This window comes from Episyrphus balteatus, chromosome 3 (genome assembly GCF_945859705.1).
Source record: "Episyrphus balteatus chromosome 3, idEpiBalt1.1, whole genome shotgun sequence".
Taxonomy (NCBI): Eukaryota; Metazoa; Arthropoda; class Insecta; order Diptera; family Syrphidae; genus Episyrphus; species Episyrphus balteatus.
The window spans coordinates 127,113,019-127,130,577 of NC_079136.1; the positions used below are offsets into that span (position 1 = coordinate 127,113,019).

The 17,559-nt window shown below is 31.1% G+C and overlaps 3 protein-coding genes across 4 annotated transcripts in view; 2 read left to right on the forward strand and 1 right to left on the reverse strand.

Moving 5' to 3' along the window:
- Positions 1 to 1,815: 1,815 nt before the first annotated feature.
- LOC129913368 (metallo-beta-lactamase domain-containing protein 1) lies at positions 1,816 to 3,323 on the forward strand. The gene is made up of 3 exons (XM_055991995.1): positions 1,816 to 2,192; positions 2,252 to 2,416; positions 2,947 to 3,323. The coding sequence occupies exons 1-3, from the start codon at positions 2,021 to 2,023 to the stop codon at positions 3,258 to 3,260; spliced, it is 651 nt and encodes a 216-aa protein (XP_055847970.1). The 5' UTR covers positions 1,816 to 2,020; the 3' UTR covers positions 3,261 to 3,323.
- Positions 3,246 to 11,031, reverse strand: LOC129913367 (very long-chain specific acyl-CoA dehydrogenase, mitochondrial). The gene is made up of 5 exons (XM_055991994.1): positions 10,746 to 11,031; positions 6,977 to 7,184; positions 6,420 to 6,911; positions 5,365 to 6,354; positions 3,246 to 3,564 (listed from the first exon to the last, which is right to left on the reverse strand). Exons 1-5 carry the CDS (start codon positions 10,814 to 10,816, stop codon positions 3,427 to 3,429), a joined length of 1,899 nt encoding a protein of 632 aa, XP_055847969.1. The 5' UTR covers positions 10,817 to 11,031; the 3' UTR covers positions 3,246 to 3,426.
- Positions 3,510 to 17,559, forward strand: part of LOC129913366 (neurogenic protein big brain) — a 59,599-nt gene continuing 45,549 nt past the window's right edge. The window contains exons 1-2 of one of the 2 annotated variants that reach the window (XM_055991992.1): positions 3,510 to 3,605; positions 3,663 to 3,757. In XM_055991992.1, the coding sequence (XP_055847967.1) occupies positions 3,666 to 3,757 (92 nt within the window). In that variant the 5' untranslated portion in view covers positions 3,510 to 3,605; positions 3,663 to 3,665. Of the gene's footprint in view, positions 3,758 to 17,559 lie in introns of both variants that reach the window. The other variant, XM_055991991.1, reaches the window with a different exon arrangement.

A 17,559-nucleotide genomic window follows, 5' to 3' on the forward strand; every position in this document is an offset into this window, starting at 1 on the left:
TCACCTACGTTACAATGGAAAGCTCCTTTATCAAAAAAAAAACAAAACCGACTTTTTGGATGTAAGGTTTTCTCTATATTCGAAATTATGAACGAAATTAAAATGGGACCACACTGCAGGCACCAGCTTTCGAATACAAAAAGAATTTTCAAAATTGGTTAATCAAGTGCAAAGTTATAAGGTAACAAGCATACAAAAAAATACAGACGAATTCCCGACTAACAATTTTGCTTCTATAAAGCTTTACAGGTGCTATAGTTGCTTCTGTAAAGCTTTAGAGAAGCAAAATTGTTTGTAGGGTTGATAACCTCCTCCTATTTAGAAGTCGGTTGAATATGCTGTATTAAAATTAACGAGCGTATACAACAAAAATAAAAATGGTAAGAAAATGGCAAAAATACTGGCAAGTTATCAATGGTGTAAATAGGGCATGACGATTAAAACGAGTAAAGAAGCATACCAGAGATACACTGAAGGAGATGGGAAACTTCTTACGTCATACTGGTTTGCCTACAAGCTCCGTCGAACATTTTTGGCTAAGAATGCGTGAAAAAACAGACATTTTTGGCTAAGTATGCGTGAAAAATAAAAAATTTTTCTTAGGTGTGTGTAAAAACACCGTGTCTACATTATGTGTGTTTTTCACATTTATTCACGAATACAAAAGAGATTACAACAACATGAAATAAACAAATGGGTTTTGGGGGGGTAAAACGTACGAAAGTTTCCCATCTCCTTTGGGTATCTCTGAAGCTTACACACCATAAAAGTACTAAAACAACTGTACACGAACAACTGCCATTATGCTATCAGTACCCATGGTATAAAAAGACAAGGTATGATCATCATTGTATATATATTTCTATAGTACTATCATGAAGTCGAATTTAGTATTAGTTGATGTCGCCACTTTTTTGAGGTGGCGCTCAGTGTGTTTTTTTCATACAAATTCTGCTTTTTCAAGTCACCACTAGAGTTCCTAAGATCGTTTTACTTCATGATAGTACTATGGAAATATATATACAATGATGATCATTAGAGCCGCCATCTTACAAAATGGGGTAATAAGGTTTTGACGTTTGGCATTTGGCAAAGTCAAAAGCAACAACAATTTAAAAGACAAATTTGTTTACAACAACAATTTCAATGGGCTGGGCTGTCAAAACCTTAAGTAGCCATAAGTTTTGACAGTTCTCGATACTGAGTTTTTTCTAATGATCATACCTTCTCTTTTTATACCATGATCAGTACCTACCTATAACGTTCCAGTGCAACCTCAGCGAAATTTTAAATAAGCCCTGATTCTTTGTGAGGTGGCAAAGTACTTGAAGATTAGATACGATTTGTATTGAATTCATTGAAAGAGGGTTCCATTGAAAATCGCTAGTAAACTACTAGTTGTAACCTCCACCTCCCAAAGGAACAGGGCTTCTATCTCCTCGAGTAGAAGGGCATGTGTTAATTGTTGTATTAGAGCTTATCATGAGTAAAGTAGCACTTCCAATGGAATGGGGTTATCGTTTCTATAAGTTCTTTGCTACCTTCAAAAAGTTACAGGGTTTTCCGTACATACGTGTTCGGAGTCAATTAAAAAAAATACATTTTATTAAAATGACCCAATTTCACGCAACTGATTTGGTTTTAAAAATAATCAATTAATATAATTACAGGTGGTGTACTTTTACGATACTCCGACTATTCATTAAAAAATTAGATGAAATGCACAATTTTTCATTTTCATTCTACTACAATTTTCATGTAAATATGAATTATATTATATTTTCAAGTATATTGGCATCACTGTTTAAAATTTGTTGTTTTTGCATTTTGCTGTCTCAAAATCAACAAATTCGGTAAATTCGCACGTCCCCAACAAAAATAAAAGTAGAATATTTTTGAAAACAAAATTTATTATAAAAAGATACAAACTATAGAAAATATAATACACAAGATTTAAAATCGGCAATATACCTAGTTCCTAAAATATATACCTGACGGAGCTCTCTAACAAAATCAAAAAATGGCCCAAGTCAACCAAGTTATTACCCTATTCAACGGTTATTCCTATTTAGATCCTGCAGATCCAAAGATTTTCATATCCAATTGCACTTGTGTACTTATTAAAGGACTTGATGGCTACAATATTATCGTTGACACCATGAATCCATGGGATGGTCCAAAAATACTTGAAGGTAATTCAGCTACTTGAATTCTTGAAAAATTCGTATAAATGAATTGCTTCCAATTTCAGCTTTGAAAGAACATTCAATTAAACCAGAAGACATTTCGGCCGTAGTGTCTACTCATGGTCATCCAGATCACACAGGCAATAATAATTTATTTTTAAATGCAAAATGGCACATTGTCGGTCAGACAATCATGCACAAAGACAAGTTCCTGATACACATTCCATTTAGTGAGTCAATTAAATTAATAACACTGGTAAAAAAAAAGTTAAACATTTTTTTTGTTGCAGAAACCAAAATATACTTTTCTATAGATTCTTTGTATACTGAGCTCGAATCGGAAGTTAGAAAAATTCTATCACATAAAGTTTTTGCGATATTCTCGGTAGAAAATCGAAAACGATTGGTAAAGAACTTTTCGAGATTGGCTATTAAAAGCAAATGAACATGAGATATACTAACCACAAAGATTTCTCGAAGAAGAAAAGAGATAGTAAAAAGATTTAAACGGATTTAAAAATACAAAATTTAGTTCTTTTATAAACCGTAACAAATTCAATTTAAACAAACGCTTAAAATAACCTCGAAAACTGATAAAAACGGAATTTTCGATTTTCTAACGGGAATATCTCAAAAACGTGAAGTGATAGAATTTTTCTAACTTCGGATTCGAAACCTATAGAAAAATATATCTTGGTTTCTGTAACAACAATATTGTTGACTAGTGTACTCAAACCATAATCAACAATTTTCTTTACAGCTCCATTTGAATTAACTCGCGACATTCGAGTTATCGAAACCGAAGGACATACCCTTTCTTGTGTCTCAGTTATAGTCGAGAATTCCAGTCTCGGGGGTGTGACAGCAATTAGTGGTGATTTATTTGAAAAGAAAGAAGATATAGATGATCCTGTTTTATGGCAAGAAGTTGGTAGTGAAAATCAAAAAGCTCAATTTAAAAATCGTAGTAAAATTGCTGATATGGCCAATTGGATAATACCAGGACATGGTGAAGGATTTGAAGTTACTTTAGAAATTCGAGAAAAACTTCAACAACAATTTAAAAATAATTAACATTTATTTCTTCTTTTTCTTTTTACAAATAATATAAAATACGTTCTAAAAAGTTTATTTAAATCTGAGACTTAAACGACTAAGTTTTGCAATGTGATGGGAATTATTCTAAATTTTTTTTTTTATGAATGTAAATGAAATGATTCTATTGATAATGTTGATGATTTTATTGGTCGCAAACATGTGTTGTATGCACAGAACCGTTTTCGCAGACTGTTTTGGCAATATTTGACATCTTTCGGTAGAGTTCCAAATGTTCGCTGTTTGTTGTCTTCGCTAGATTCTTACGACATCTATCAGAGGCCTGGAATGAAAAAAAAAAAACAAAATAGAGATTTATTAAAGGTTGGTTTAACGGTTGGCTTAGCATTATTAAAAAAATAAATGTTTTATTTTATTTAGTGAATGAGATCATGTTCATGTCTGAAATCAAGTCACCAAATGGTCAAGTTAAATAAAAACATCAAATTAGTTCCTGAAATTGAGTGCAAAAATGTGTGAGTCTTCTATTCATTATTTTCATTAGTTTCGTTGTGAATGAGTAGAAATTTAAATTTTTAGTTCTTATTGGAAATTGATTGTTATTTGCTGAAAGGTTTGCGTAAATATTTTTTGGAATCAAAAGGGACAGTTATATAACTTTCAATATAATCTAAACAGTTATAACTTGTTTCTTGTTTCTACTGACTGACTGACTAACTAATACAAAAACCTGGGTCATCTTTAGCAAATCCAAAAAGCAATATTTGCTCTTGACATGCAGAAAAGCCGTAAAAATGGTTGCAATATGCATGAGACATTGACCAATAGGAGAAAAACTGGTTGTGCGTTATATATGACACAAAGCCCACTGTTTTAGTTGTTTGGACTATATAAATTTTACTTCTTTTGGAAAGCGAAAAATTGTTCATTGTCAATATTAACATATAATAACGTCTCTGAATCAAAGATCAAAAACTTGATCTCAACGTTTGTAGATGTAGGAAAATATTTTTGCTGTCCTACTAAAAGAGCAAGCAATTTGAGGCAACAAGAACCATATTCAGCCCTATTCTGAATGAAAACTTCCGGGGAAAATGTGTTCGGGAGAACGGAGAAGGGCTCCAATCGAAAAATGTCCACTCTTTTTCATTTTAATTTTGTTCCCTTTTCGTTAATAATGATAAAAATCATAATGTCAGGTAGATTTTTTATTGGAAGCCCTTTTCCCGCCCGAAGTTTTCATTCAGATACAGCCCAATTCTAAATTACAATTTCCGGGGATTTTTTTCTCTTTTTCCTACTCCGTATTGTATCGGAAAAATTTCCAGGAGTTTTTTTTCGGTATCCTCCTGCAGCAATGAAATGCAAACATGAAGTTGATTTTATAATTGGTAGGATTGCAAAACTCTTTCGAACTGGTTGACAGCACCATTCAAGAACACCTAACAAAAATTTTTGAAATATAAAATCGAAATATGTACATAGTTTAAAAAAGTATGAAAAAAGCAAAAAAATATAGTTTGATTTGTTAATGAGTCTGACTAAACTATTCGCTACAGAAAAGAGCAACTTGGTGTTTAGTAAAAAAAAATTCTGTTTTAAAAAGCATAACATTACAATGAAGTCTGAAAAAATGGGTCTCGTGATTCCGTCCGTCTTTGCGTCCATCTTTGCTTTTTTCTTTGCATAAAATCATAAACACTGTGTTAGTTTTTAAGAAAAACTGTGCAATGAGTTCGAACTTTTTTTGTCCAAAATACACGAGCTGCTCCTGGCCACACAATGCGTTCGGAAAGCAAAGTTGTTTGAGCGAATCAATAAGTGTATAGCTCTTAAATCTTTTTTGTTCAAATTTCCGTATTTTACCTTTTAATATAGACGTGGATTTAACTTAAGTTATAAGATGCGGTTTATGAGGCTAGGATTAGATTACAACAAGTATGAGGGCAATTAAAGTTGCAGAGTTTGCAGTGGTTATCAAAGTGGTTTAGGAAAAACTCCTAAATCCTTTGCAAAACTAAATACAAACAAAAAATATTTCCCAGTTCCTGGCACTTGTTTTTTTACTATCCCTGATTGTTCTTATATCTCTTAATTTCTTAAATTTTTTTTTTCAACTCACCTCCAAAGCCCAGGCCTTTGTGAGCATCAATTCATGTTCGGCTGTTGGCAAATTCATATTCGCCGCTCTTGTAGCTCTCGATTGTGTGACAACACTTGCATAAATATCAATAGCGGCATCAGCCAAACGTGTTAATATAAATTGCTCATTGACAATATTCTTTCCGTATTTAATGAGTAAACTCTCTACTGTTTGTCCAAACAAATCAACACACTCAGCTGTTTGTTTAGCATATGGCTGAAGTTCTGGATAGACAAATTGATTCAAATCAGTTCCACCCAAACCAACAGTACGTGCTGCTCTCCTTGACGACTCCTTAAAGATCAAACCCAAATTAGCTGTTGGATTCTTGAATGCCCTCTGCAATTCCTTCAAATGTGATCCGGCATATTGAATACCAGTCAAGGCAACAAACAATCTCAAAATATCATTGGTTCCTTCAAAGATGCGGAAAATTCTCAAATCACGCATCACACGTTCCAGACCGGTGTCCTTCATGAATCCCATACCACCCAGAATTTGGATAGCTTCATCACACACAAACCATGCCGATTCTGATCCGAAGACCTTTGAAATGGCTGCTTCGAGATGATAGTCAGCGCTTCCGTTGTCCATGTTTTGGGCGATTGTGTATGCCATAGATTCAGTTGCATATTGGTACATTGTCATGCGAGCTAGTTTCTCTTGAATACCTCCGAATTCCTTGATTTTCTTGCCAAATTGAAGACGATTATTAGCATGATCGGTAGCTTTCTTGATGCACTCCTTCATTGTTCCCGAAAGAGTGGCTCCCATACCGAAACGTCCATTATTCAAAATATTCATAGCAACTTTGAAACCTTGTCCCTCGCCTCCAAGAACACATTCAATGGGAATTTTCACATCTTCAAAGTATACTTCGGTAGTGTTTGAACACTTGATACCCATTTTCTTCTCAGCTGGACCATTTGTCACTCCACCGAATCCACGTTCAACAATAAATGCTGTGACCTAAAAGTAACACGAATAGAAGTTATTATTTATTTCTAAGAAATTTCCTTCAAATTTAATCTCACTTTATCTTTCTTTTCACCAGTTTTTGGATCTTCCTGTTCGGTTTGGGCAAAAACGGTGAATATATCGGCAATTCCACCATTCGAAATCCAAATTTTCGATCCATTCAATACGTAATGTGTGCCATCGGCACTCTTTACAGCTCTCGATCTGATTGAACTAGCATCAGATCCTGAACTGGGTTCGGTTAAGGCAAATGCTGCATACACCTGTTCTGTAGCAACTTTAGGCAAGTACTTGGCCTTCTGTTCAGGGGTACCGAACAAAAGAATTCCCTTGAATCCGATACTTTGATGGGCACCCAAAGTAATGCCAACACCCAAATCATTGGCACCGATGATTTCGCACAAACGACCGTATTGGGTGTTGCTTAGACCCAAACCACCATATTCGGTTGGTACTTGAATACTGAAGGCACCTGCTTCCCAAAGACTGTCCAGAGTTTTGGGGTCGATTTTGCTGTTTTCATCGTTCTTTACCGAGTCATTTACTTCCTTTTTTTTTGAAAATAATACATAATTAGTTTTTTTGTCTTGAAGGATATATGGGAAACATTTACCAAGAAAAGTTTCTCCAAAGGATCAACCAGACTGTTGATTTCTTCCTTTTGTTCAGCATTCATAACATCTGGATAAGGGAAGACCTGTGACGATTCAACTTGTCCACGGAATATGTTCGCCATGAACGACATATTTGGTGGTTTTTTGGCATTGTCATGTTCTACGGACTTTTGCTTGGGTTGAGCTTGAGCTGCTGAAGCAAGACATCTAAAATGAGAAAATTATTATAAAATAAAATTAAATATTTATTTTTATGATTTTTTTTTGTTGATAACCCCAAAGAGAGATGATAAGGAACCTTGTAAATTTCACTATCGGTTAATTACCTAATACTAAGGTTGAAATATGATTAACAAGTCGAATTCATTTTTTTATTAAGTGACTTGATGAAATAAGAATTGATATTGAATTGTTGTTAGAAACTAAAACAAATTGATTGATAACAATAAATGATTTTATCATACAATTAATTCAAGTAACAAAACTAAATGTTTGAATTTTGGTGGTAAAAAATTCTTTTGGTGATGAACTTGTTTTTTATCAACGAATTAGTTTCAAGTGTTTTTCATTTTGGTTCTTAAAAATGTTTTGATAAAGTTAATGAGTAACATAAACCTTAAAACGTAAAACAATTTTTTTGTATTAAGGTTAACTTCACATTATAGAGATCTAAATAATTTTAAATATTGAAAAATTTGGTAAAACAATGCGAATAGAAATCGGGTGCAATTTGTTATTTTTTTAGCTCTAAGATGTCAGCTTTGAGTGAAAAAGGATCTTTTTTATTAATCATCAATATTTTGGAGACAATGACCAAATACGAAATACAGGAGAGTTCTACTTTAAGTTTTATTATTACCCTCGCGGCTGAGGTTTTTATCTCTAATGCAAATCTAGACTATTTTTGGAGAAAAAATAACTAAAAGGGCAACTTTTAGCAACATGCAAAGCAGTGCAAACTTTTCATCCTAGGAGCTGTTTTTCAGAAAAAGATCTTTTTCTGAAATATTTGTCAGCTCTTAAAAAGGCATCCAAAAACTTTTCTGTTTTCAAAATATGTTTATCAAATCTATTACTCTCGTTTGCTGAATCGAAACCAAAGCATTTAAGTTCAATATAAATCCTTATGAGAGTTTGCCCAGAGGAAAAAGTATAGAATAAGAGTTTATGTCAACATAAAATATTGAAGGTTCGTTTCAGCAAAAGGCTTTTGTTTGAAAGGTTTTTTTTTTTTTCAAATTAAAGCAAATTTATTTATTTTTATTTTACATTCAAGGCTATCCAGTTATGCATTTTATTTAATTCTGATTTCATTTGATTTCAATCGTTGTTAGATAACTCAATTAGATGTGAGAAAAACTAACATTAATTCCCGAAAATGTTATTAACCTAACCTAATCTAGATCTATGAGTGTAAAAACAGTATAAGTGCAAAAAACAAAAAAAAATTTCATAGAAAATCTATTAACTTTTTTGCTAAATCAAATATAAAAACATATGTACAATGTTCATATTGCATAACTTTCTCTTCCTTCTTCATTTTTTTTCATTTTATTTATCTTTATAATTCAAATTTAATTTGATTTTAGAAAGTTAAAACTATGTCTAAAGCTTTACGTAGCCTTCTATGAAATCGGTTCTTGTAGCAAATTTGTATTTTTTTTACACTCAACAAAGAAGATGATGGTAGATTTGTTAAGTATGAATGCGGGTACCGAAATGTACTGTTACTTTGCTCATAGTCTACATATGCAAAGCCCTTTTGCATTTAAGCCTCAAAATTGAATTTTTGGCACTCATACTATTCTTACTCTCGCCGGTTCAATTGTAGACTCAGACCTCCAACGTAATAAAGTATTTCACCAACCATTAAAAGGTTTCTACTACTATAGCAGCTCAGAAAATTTTTAAAAATTGGACTTTTTTATGGTAGAGCGGTAAACTTTTCTTTAAGTAAACTGTAATTGATGATAGATAAAGTAGAAATGCTAAGTGTGGCCCAAAATAAAGTCTGTAATTCTCCATAAACTAACTAATTATTTAAAATAGTGACAAAACAATAATACATTAGCTGTGTTTTATTTTCCTTGTGATCCAGATCAGATCATTGTTTTTATTAGCTTTACAACAAAAGCAGGATTTTGTTTTGTTATTGTTTCGCAAATAAAATAATGATCTGATCTGGATCACGACGAAAATAAAACACACCTATTTACACCGAACTCTACTAGAATTTGTTAATAAATAATTCAAAGAAAAATTCTCGTTCAATTATACACCGGCATAGAGTTAAAAATAAAACGGAAAAATGACAATCTAAAAACGAGACAGTTTATAATTTATTATTATTATGAATCCGAAGAAAAACAAGCCAATTATATAAATAAAATAAATTTATATCAAGTGTTTATATACTGTTTACAATGAAAAAAGGAAAATCCAACTTTAAAATTTACTAGAATTAGAAAATATGCTGACACATTCTATAAAACAATTATGATATGCTACTTCTGCTATAAGTACACAGTCAATATGAATTAGTTTTCTCAGAATCAAAACAATTGTTTAAATCAGACTTTGAACTTGCTATTTGCGTCATAAATTATTGTTACTTTGTACCCATGAGTTCATCATAATTTATTTGAAAAAACACCGAATAGATTTTCATTACAGAAGGTAAATGTTTGGTAGCTTAAAATAAAAACCTGCAAAATTAAAAATGTAAATAAATTAACAAACAAGTCAACCGCCAAATATACTCGGAATCAACAATTTTCCGACTTTTTGTTGTCAACAAACAATTCTCTTTGCCAACAAATCTTTTCTTATTTTTGTATTTATTTCCTCTTATACCTTTGAGCTGTTTTTAAGAAGAAATACAAAACAAGAAAAAAAATTTGTTGTGAAATACCAAAACAACAACTGACGCCACACCCCCAAAAAAATTTAATTTAATTTTCAAGACTATCTGTCCTTCGTGAATTGAGAATAAAATTAATAAAAAGATGCAAAATTATGAACTAGTTATAGATTCAAGCTAAAAAGAAACAAATTTCCTAGCCAGAAGCCAGCTAGCTAAAATATTTAAAATAAAATGAAATAGACTTTGCCCCTTTTAGATATGACGTAGGTTGTTTTCATGTAAAAAGACTCAAAAAGCTGTTTTTGTTGTTGATTTCGCTCGCTGCTGGCTAGAGGAGAGGTGTTTTATATAATCTTGTTTATCACTGAACTTGGAAATACAAAAAGTTTGTAGGCGAATATTGGACTTTGAACCTTCACATTCATTTATTTTTTTTTTTCAAACAAAACGTGGATAACAACAACTGGGGAATTTTGTTGTTGTTTAAATGGAATTTGCTAGTTTCGTAATCTTATCTTCTACAAAAACGAGCCTTTTTTTTATAATTTGTTGGCCTTTTTTTTTTTTTGTTGTTGGGTTTTTTTTTTTATAAAAATGAAGAATCATCTTATTTTTTTAAGTTTTTTTAAAATCAATGAACTAAAATGAATTTAATTAAAACTACTTTCTTATCTGTCCTACTTTTTGTCTGGCTTCGTTGGTTTCCTAGATTTTTTCAAAAATTAATTTCATGGTAGGTACAAAGTTCGTTTTTGTTTTATTATATTGCTCTATTTTTATAAAATAAAATCCATACAAAAAAATATTCAAGGCCTGGCTAAAAGTTGTGATATTAATAAAGAGAAAAAAATACAATTTATGCAACATTAGGAAATAGCAACAAATGAATCAAAAATAAAATTTACCTTCGTAGTTCGTTTTTGGTGAGGAAGTAGTTGCCAGTGGATTTTACAATCGATGTACTCAAACGAAACATTTTTATTTTATTTAATTCTTTTTAAACACTCGAAATTTGATATTTTTGGTTCTAGTTATTATTTAACTTTTTTATTTTCTTTATTGATTTGTACTTGGTTTGATTAATATGTTGTATATAGAGAGCGCAGATAAATAATTTTTCTTTTATATTTTCTATTCGGAAGGTCACACACAACAGAATTCAATGAGCAATAAATGACGAATGCAAATCTGATGAATTTGTTCGTCGATTTTGTTATTTCTACTTTTTTTTTTTTTTCTTGGGTGGGTAGGAGTAGGGTTGTCTCTTTTTATAAAAGAAGAGAAATGTCAAAAAAAAAAAAATGACATTTTGAAAGTGCGATGATATGCGTTGGAAATTAGATTTTTTTGAGTGCGATGATGATGGTAGGGTACTGGTGGGTTCTTCAATTTATTTGTTCAAGTTATAAGAAAATTTGTATTGTTGGGAATATAAAATTAGAGTATTTGTAAATTTAGGCCGTGTGTGAATTGCGTTAAATAGTTAACACCGTGTAAAATTTTTGACACTATCGAAGTTAATAAAAAATATTTCAGCTGTATGGATTATTGTTTAAATTTTTTTCTGCCATGAAACTCCTTTTTAATAAAACAAAAACACAACAAAACCTCCTGCAAAAAAAATTTAACTCAAATTTAACCAGGTCCCAGAGCCCAATAAATTTTTAACAGCTGAAAATTTTTTATTCACCTCAATAGTGTCAAAAATTTAACACGAATTTAACTATTTAACGCAATTCACACACGGCCTTAAGTGGAGATATCGCTCTGGACGAGTTTTTTTCATTTTTTTTTTTTATGGAACTAAAGGGCCCAACCCAAGGTGCGTTCTTTTTCTAACAATAGTTAACTATTGTTAATTATCGTTAACTTTTGTCGTTCCTAAACTACAAAATAGTTACGATTTGTAACTATTTGACAGATGAACATCGTTCCTAAACTCGTTTTGAAGTGTCAAATAGTTACAAATCGTAACTATTTCCAACTCACCTCCATGATATGAGTTAAACACTCATGAGATTGTTGATGTGTCAAAGTGGATGTTTTGTTTTCAAAATCAACTTAAGGATTTTTTTCTTTTGGAAATAAGCGTAATAAAATACAGAGTTTTGCAATTTTATGATGCAAGAGAATTTATTTTGACTAAAAAAACATTATTTTTGTTATAATTATGCAAATAAAAATATTCTCAAAACTATTTTTTTTTTGTGTTAACAGTTTAACAATATCTAACAATAAATCGTTCCTAAATGATTTGTAAAAATCCCAACAATTTCTAACAATGACACATCAACAATATTTTTTGACATAACAACGATAGTTGACTATTGTTAGAAAAAGAACGCACCTCATAGAATCCGTTGCGTCCGTTCCGTCGAAGTTTTCAACTGACAGCTCAATAAAATGTACGCGTTCTTATGAGAAGCGACCCATAAGCGACGGATCGGAAGGAGACGGACGGATTCGACGGAAGAAGTAGCCCAACTTTCTACTTTTTCATCCGTCGTATCCTTTGACATTGGTTGTCAACAATAGACCAGTTCGATTTTCTGTTTCTGAGTTGAACAACAATAGGTCTGTTTGGGTACTGCCTAAAACCGAAATATTTCTACTTTTTTCAACATTTTTAACCCAATTCCTGTTTGGGTACTCTGAAATTGTGCATTTTTTCGAAAAAAAGATGGCCGCGAGAGAGAAAAAAATTTCCCCTTCTTGAGAATTTCTGCCCAAAAAATTTCTTCGGACAAAAATCTGAAATCTGTCAAAGGTAGTGCTTTCTCTGTTTTTCTTTTTTTTTTCTTGTCGCTCAACATAAACAAAACAAACTAAAAACTTGGCGGTGTGGTTTTTTTCTTGTTTTTTTTTTTTATTTATTGCGTTTAAGTGGTGTTATGCTCGAAATAAATAAATACTTTATGAACAAAATAATAAAAAAAGTGTTTTAAAAACAATACAAAGTGGTTTGAATATTTTTCATTTCTTGTTTTTTTTTTTCAATTTGTGTTTTGTACATTTTTTAATGAACAAAAAAGTACAAACATGGTGATGTGGCTATGTTTTGTGTTTTTATTTTTATTCATTGTGTTTTAATGGTTAAGTGCTTTATTTTATACTTGATTTATGAAAAAATTAATAAAAAAAATGTGTGTAAAACAAAACAAAATGTTTTGATATTTTTCGTTTCTTTATTTTTTTCAATTGGTGTTGTTGTTTACATTTTTGTTGTTGTAAAAAAAGTAGCAGAAAATTTTGTGCCAAAAGCGTTTGGGTACTTTTCTACAATTTTTCTTTCTCTGAGAGGATTTCATCCCCACTCCCTAAAATTTGACAGGTTTCATATTTTTGTCCAAAAAGAACCCAAACAGACCTAATAATAGTTAAAAATTTCTTGCATCAGAACTTCCTTAGTGCACATTCAGCGATAAAATATCGAACACACCTCGGAATTTGAAGTGAGCTGTCAAAAAGCAATGGGCACGTTCAAAGAGCTAACATAAAGCTATCGGATAGCTTTTTGTTGTTGTAAACAATGTTAAAAATTAGCAAGGAAACGAACCATTTTCTGTCAAAAAATAATCTGAAGGTATCCGAGAATTTCTGGTATACCTCAGGTATTCAAGTGATCAGCTGATAAACATTTAGTTTTTTTTATTTTGATTACTTTTCGGGCTTAAAAATAAATACAAATTTGCAAGAAATAAAGTCAAAGCGATTGTGCAAGTACTATTCAACAATAAAAAAAATGTAATTTGCTCAAAATAAACAGTTTCCTCTTCTCAATATTTTTTGGTAGCTGCTTGGGCAAGCTATCTGGATAGCTCTTCGTTCAAAAAGATATTCCAGATACGGGTATCTCAGATAGCCTATCCGATAGGTGTTTGAACGTGCCCAATCTGTCGTACGACGTATTCTATGGGTCACCCCTTTCTGTCCCATCCTTCAACTTCAACGGATGGATTGACTGAACGGACGCAACGGATTCTATGGGTTGGGGCCTTAAAGCATTTATTGAAATTCGGAAAAGTACTCGACATTATGAAGTATTGATACGCATTGCATGAAATATGAATTTAAATTTACAAATTAAAAAAAAAAAAAAAATTGAAAAAATTAGAGACAAAAAAAAATGAAAAAAACTAAATTCATTGTAAAATTATAGGAAAGTTAATACAAATTTTCTGATTATTAATATTCAAATAAATTACATTTTATTTTTTTACTTGCGATATAGGTACTATAGGGCAAGTTTAGGATTCGTAAAAAAAATCGAACTCGAGATAACAATTTTACATGACATTACGATGATGGAGAATGCCAAAAAAGTGGGTCCGGCAATTCTGTCTGTCTGTCTGTCTGTCTGTCTGTCTGTCTGTCTGTCCGTCTGTCTCTATCTGGAGCTGCAGCCTAAACGAGTGAAGTGATTTTCTTCAAACTTGGTAGTTAGCAGTTTTTGGTGATTCCCTAGAGGGGAAATTGAAATTTTTTTTTTATGACCAAAACTAACGGTACCTGCCATATAACGGAAATAGAAAAGTTAATTTTTTTCAAAAACGGCTCTAACGATTTTGATTAAAATTTTTGTGTGTAATACTACACATAAGGGCCAACTTTTTAAATAAAAAAAATATTTTTTGTACCGTTATTAACGGTACCTGTCATAGAACGGTTTTTTTCGTTTCTGAATATCTCGTACAAAATTAACCCGATTTAAATGAAAATTTTTATACAAAAGTGTGTTAGTAAAGATAATATTAAAATTTTAGAAAATTTTCAAAAAACGCATTTTTGGTTTTTTAAAAAATATTTCAAAATTTTTTTTTGAAAAATCAATTTTTTGAAAACGGATCAATGAAAAATTTTGAAATTTAGTTTTTATGTGTAAATTAATTATTTCTTCAAAATGGCATACCAACTTTTTTTTTGAAAAATGTTAAAAAAATTTTATATATAAAAAATTATTTTTTTAAAAAACGGCTCCTACAATTTTCAAAATTTTTTTTCTAAAAATACCTTTTTATACGAGAAATAAAATGGCATATTTGTTTTTTTTTTTAAGATATTTTAAAACGGAGTTTTATTAATTATAAAAACAGATTTAATTTTTTTATACTAACTTATGAAATTTCTTCAAAATATCGAATTTTAAATTTCTTGAATAAAAAGCTTTAACATTATAGTTACTTTAAGCATAAGAGCAAGTACGTGCGACCCCAGTCGTGCAATTTATTATAAACAAATTGTTAACAAAAATATTTATTGTAAAAAAATATAAATTAAACTTGTAGGTTCATGCAATGGGCAATGAGTTAACGAGTTATTAGCACTAAATTTCAAGTTGATACAGCCCAAATGAGATAATTTTCCAAATTAGGTCAGTTCAAATTGCAAACTCAATTTTTTTTTCTCTATACGATTTCACATTCGAAATGAGTTAATTTGCGTTATTATGTATCTCTTTTGAAAATATTTTCTTCGAAGGATAAATGATTTTTTTAAGCAAAGAAAAATAAAAAAAGGCAAAACAAAAATATTGCATAGAGATGTCTCACTCGATGAACTTGGAGGAAATTTTTTAAAATGCATTTTTTCGGCAAAGGATACCCCTTGAATTTTTTTCGAAGATCTGAAAAAAATTAATTTGTAATTATTTCACCTAAATGCATAGGCCTTTTACTGTGATCTCATATCTGCGGACAAGAGTCTCGAAACAAGTTCGAAACAGTTATGAATAGAGCTTTAAGAGGCCCTTCTGTTGATGTATCACTCGATGGATTTTTAGGAAATTTTTGAAAATGCCTATTTTTTAGGCAATGATTATTTCTCGAAATTCCTTAAAAAAAAAGATTTCTAATTTGTTAACTTAAACGTATTGGCCTGCTCATTGTGAACTCATATCTGCAAACCAAATCTTGTTTCGAGACCTTGATCCGAAAATATCTACTTCCGAATAAAAAAAAAAAATATTTCGATATTTGGAATTTAGATTGCGAATAATTCAGAAACCAGACCTGCAAGAAACTTTTGGTTTTCAATTATGAATAGAGCATGAAGAGGCCTATCTTTTGAAAATGCTTATTTTTTAGGCAGGGGTTAACCTTGATTTTGTCTCGAAAATCTGAAAAAAAAAAAAAAAAATAGATTTGTAATTTTTTTACCTAAATGTATATGTACATTGTACACCTGCACAAAAAAAATGGAAGGTCAAGAAAAATAGCATCAGGTGCGATTATTTTTTTTTTCTATAAAAGACAAAGTTTAAGTGTTTCAAAATGACTTTACTCCCTACTTTGATTACATCTCATTCCAAAATAGAATTTAAAAAAAATGTCTTATATATAACCTGTACCAAGTACAAAGAATGAAATATTGCAGAAAAATCAACACATTTTCAAACTTTTCTTAATTTTGTATCGATATCCATCCGCAAAACACAAATCCATGCACCTGCTCAAACAGACATAAAATATCTCGCAAACCTGTTCTACCATGATAACATCTCACACTACATCAAATGACAATTATGCAGATCAACCTCACCCACTCCCCATTCACAATATTCCTCATACAAACCAAAGTAAGTACATGTGAGTAGTTACAATAAACTTCCCATGTACCTATATCCTTACACAACCCTTTTTTCATCCCGAAAACAAAGGGAATGAAATTTTGAAAAATGTAACATCATTTGCACTTTGGTTCTTTTTTTAACGATTAACCCTTTTTCGCCACTAAGAAATGTGAAACTTTGCCAACATGCACTTCACATCAAAACACTGTTACACTTTGTGTTCCAGTTTTTGACAGAAAAAAAAAAAAAATCAACCCTTACTCATTTAGATTTTTATTAAGTCGAGTATAATTGTGGTCATACGGTCGTTAATTCGTAGATTCATTAACTCTTTTTGTCAACCCTTTCGTTCCTTTTTTTTTTTGTTTGGAGTTTTGTTGCCACTGACATCAAAAACCATATGTACCTAAATGGCAAAGGAAAATTTAAATATGTTACAACAGAAATCTGGAGTCGAAGCACATTTCAAAATGGAAAATGCAAAAGGATTTGTTTTAATGTGCTTCTTTATTTTTGTCCTTAGTAATAACCCTTACTATTCAGGAACATAAAGCTCAAGTTATAAATAGGATTAATGCCCAATTTATTCACTCTCCATTATATTTAAAATTATCATTAAAATTGAAGAAATCTGTCAAATCGCATACAAATTTTAAAATTTCCCTTTTTTTAACGGCGACTTTAAATTTAATGGAGAGTGAATAAATCGGGCCATAGACTGTCCGAAATATTTAAAACTTATCGTCTTTCTTGAATGTCGATCACACATCCCGACTAACAATTTTGCTTCTATAAAGCTTTACACTTGGTACTGTAGCTCCTGTAAGCTTTAAGGGAAGCAACATTGTTATTTGACAGCTGTCATGTGTTAGCATTAATTTATACTAATCGGAATGGAAAGACACAATTGAGGCATTTTAACTCGGAAACTGCGCCCCAAACATGTGACTCGGTTATGTGTTCCACTTTTAACCCCTTAGTCTGTATCCCAACCCTTATATCCCGAGTTTTAATTCAAAGTTTTTTTTTCTCTGAAATTCCATTAACCCTTTTTTTCGTATATATTCCTGTAGGTAGGCACATTTAAATGTGATTCATGCAAATTAAATTGCATTATCATCCCACAATTGTTATATGAAAAGGTGAATTAC

Bases quoted from the DNA above. Each gene is read 5' to 3' on its own strand.
- LOC129913367 (XM_055991994.1), bottom strand. From the start codon at position 10,816: ATGTTTCGTTTGAGTACATCGATTGTAAAATCCACTGGCAACTACTTC. The intron at 6,355-6,419 runs GTGAGATTAAAT...TGTTACTTTTAG, and splicing joins CTGGTGAAAAGAAAGATAAA to GTCACAGCATTTATTGTTGA. The intron at 3,565-5,364 runs GTGAGTTGAAAA...TTTTCATTCCAG, and splicing joins CAAAGGCCTGGGCTTTGGAG to GCCTCTGATAGATGTCGTAA.
- LOC129913368 (XM_055991995.1), top strand. From the start codon at position 2,021: ATGGCCCAAGTCAACCAAGTTATTACCCTATTCAACGGTTATTCCTAT. The intron at 2,193-2,251 runs GTAATTCAGCTA...TTCCAATTTCAG, and splicing joins TGGTCCAAAAATACTTGAAG to CTTTGAAAGAACATTCAATT. The intron at 2,417-2,946 runs GTGAGTCAATTA...TTTTCTTTACAG, and splicing joins CCTGATACACATTCCATTTA to CTCCATTTGAATTAACTCGC.